The sequence below is a fragment of the Propithecus coquereli genome, unplaced genomic scaffold (assembly GCF_000956105.1).
Source record: "Propithecus coquereli isolate 6110/MARCELLA unplaced genomic scaffold, Pcoq_1.0 Scaffold288, whole genome shotgun sequence".
Classification (NCBI taxonomy): domain Eukaryota; kingdom Metazoa; phylum Chordata; class Mammalia; order Primates; family Indriidae; genus Propithecus; species Propithecus coquereli.
In genome coordinates, this window is record NW_012148485.1 from 976,775 (window position 1) to 979,817 (window position 3,043).

The window sequence follows — 3,043 nt, forward strand, 5'->3', positions numbered from 1 at the left end:
CTGTTATATAATGATAAGGATACAGAGTACTAAGTAGTATTGCTGACAAGGTCTTTTTAACTTAAAATCTCTAACTAATCTACAATTAATGGATGAATAACACTGAAGTATCATTTAAAAATATTTGTATATGGGTAACTTATCTATACAGTATATGGAGATTCCGTTTAAATTCCTTACTTCTCCAAGGTAATATAAGTAGTTTGAAACTGAAGGGTAAAGTTTCCATGTTTCAGTGCATGGGTCTGTAATGTCCCATCATAATTTGTATTTGTTCATTTTTAGGTAAAACGCACTAAATGATTATTGTACTGCAACTGTGAATGATAATCACATCTGTTTGGTATATCACTGGATTGACCAGCATTTGTTGGTCACATTCATTGAGGTGATTTGCAGTTGCCAGTATTACAATTCTTGCCTTTCTGAGATACAATGGGAAGTTATGTAGAGATTTTTCGTTATGCCTTTTAGTGGCTTAAAATTTCTTTGGAGGGAGAAATAGAAATGACAGGAAGTGTGTTTTCCGATAACTAATACAGAGCACATTGAACACATTAATACTGAACTCTGGGACAGGGCCTGCCACAGGTCAGGAGCTCAGTTCTGTTGACTGAACCCTGAGGTCATGTCAAATGAGACTCATGACCAGTGAAAACAACCTCTCTGCCTTTTCCATTCAGTTAATTATTTGCTAGGCCTTCTTTCATGGAAATGTTGAAGATTAAGGTTTTCTTATTTCTTAAATCCTTACAGGAGAAAGTAGTGAGCAGTGAGAATAACAGAAACTAATAATTGGCAAGAAATGCTAATCTGATTCCTAAGGTAGTTGGGTATTATGGAGATAAATCAAGGTGGGCCCAAAGTAATATTACAAACTTGTGTTTTGATCTTTGTTCTTACAAAAGTGATCTATTGTCCTTGCTTTATCAATGACAGGTATGTAGGGTTCAAATTGTAGAGTTTTCACCTCTTTTCTTTTCTAAATATGTATTTTAAAAGTAACTTTGAAAGCGAAGATTATGAATTTTTTTGTCAAGGATTTATGAACTATAGACTGTTAGAGATAAATGACTCATGAGAGGTCTGTCTGTAGCTTTGATCTCTACTTAATCATTTGATAGAGGCTGAAACTTGGCCAAGGAAAGTGAGGTTAGTTACGTGGCCAGGTGTGTAACCAGGTATCTTGACCCAATTCAGGGTTCTGTTTTCACTACCTAACACTGCCTCTTATTGAATCAGGCTTCAAGTCTGGATATGGGTCAAAGTTTAAGTTGAATTATTTAAGCAACAATAGTTTCACGGTGACTTTAGGGGAGGCGGTTGTAGCTTTTATCAATTTCAAAGGAGTCTATGATTCATTAAAAAGTTTAAAACGTTCTATATATATATGTGTGATCTCCACTGAGGAAGTTGGCATTTTTCTTAATTCTTGTGAATGGTGGGAAAGAATTGGTCAGTGTATTAATCTGAAGAACTGCGTTACTAGAGAGTTAGAGTTCTTCTAACACTTGGGTGTAAGTCTATGTCTTGCTCGTCAGTTGGAAACTAGGAGCCTTTGGGTCCTAAGTGAGTTGTGGTTATAACGAATTCGATGCTCAGATTGTGTTATGTGAGTTAACCTCTTCCTGCCATGTCAGCCCTTCAGTTAGTGTAGAAAATAATGGTTCATTTCGTAGAAACTGCTCATATTTTTAGGGCAAGTATTTTTGCCATTCATGATTGATGGACAATCTATATCATTTTTTGGAAATATTTGACAAGTGTTTTGTTTTGTTTTTTAATCAACCTGGCAGATATTGGGGTAGAGAATGGGGCTTTAGAGCAATTTCCATTTTTCAAAAAGTTGAATGAAAATTGTATAGGTTTTTTATGGCATAAAGCCAAACAGTTGGACTCAAAAATATTCTCTGCTTGTGTCTGTAAATAAACTGATGAGACTTTCAGTTGACTATATGCAAAGCCAAATATACATTGTCTATTTTTTATAAATTAACAGAATTGTAACATCTTGATAGGTACAGTAACTCAGTAATGGGGTCTTTGTAGGAAGGAAATAAAATCTTTAGTTGAGGGAATTTGGGAACTACTCTTTAAACCATTACCTCAGACTTTCCTCAGCAGTTGAGATTGGTAAAATAACTATAAAAGACTCTGTGTTTGCAGGCTAACTTAGAGTGGCTAGGAAGGCCATTGTGGGGTTAAAAGCTGTATCTAAGCCTTTGAGGTGGCCTAGATTTCAATTTAATTTAGCAAATGGTTTTATTGGTTTTATTAACCAATAGAAATAAATGAAACTTTTTTCACTATTAATTTTTTCATCAAAAGAACAGTGAGTTTTAAAAAATGAAATCACTTACTTCTTTACAGTTAGCAAAACTTCACTTGATTTAAAGTGTATCAGTAAAACAGAAGCTATTCCACCAAATTTATTGTAGCAGATGTCGTTTCAGATCTGCGTATTGGACATAGTACCTAGTATGTTTTGCAAAGTACTTGATGACTTTTAAATGTTTTCCTTAATTGTTTTCTTCAGTGAGTATTTTTCCAGTCTTGTTATTCTCTTTGCTTCATGCTGCCACGTATACGAAAAAGGTCCTTGATGTAAGTAAAACTATGCTATGTCTTTGATGCCTGGATTATAAACCTTTGACATGAATTTGATTTCTAAGACATTTTGGCGTTTGTCACAAAAAGTTTCTATTTCTTACAAACTTGTTAAAAATTTTTTAGTGATTTGAAAGTTTTAAGTTTAGAAGTTTTTATTGTTGAAATTTTACAAATGGGTATATTTTGTAGATAAAGTATTGCACTTAAAATTATTCCCGAGTCCCTGGAACAACTTTTGAAGTTTGAAATAGATCTCTTATTTTTTTAAAAAAATTCTTACTTCTTAAATTTGATGAGTTGTCAGAAATCTCTTGTTCTGTCAATGTTTAATTCTAACATACCAGATAATTAGAGTGTGCTGAATCTCTTTTACACTAATGTTTAGAACTACTGCTTTCCCCCCAATTTTTTTTTTTTTTTTTTTTTTTTTTTT

At 33.3% G+C, this 3,043-nt stretch overlaps 1 protein-coding gene across 1 annotated transcript in view; it reads left to right on the forward strand.

Annotated features, from left to right (window-relative positions):
• Positions 1-3,043, forward strand: part of TMEM33 (transmembrane protein 33) — a 34,937-nt gene that overhangs the window by 22,216 nt on the left and 9,678 nt on the right. The window contains exon 4 of the mRNA XM_012648489.1: positions 2,537-2,604. Coding sequence (XP_012503943.1) covers positions 2,537-2,604 — 68 coding nt within the window. The remainder of the gene's footprint in view (positions 1-2,536; positions 2,605-3,043) is intronic.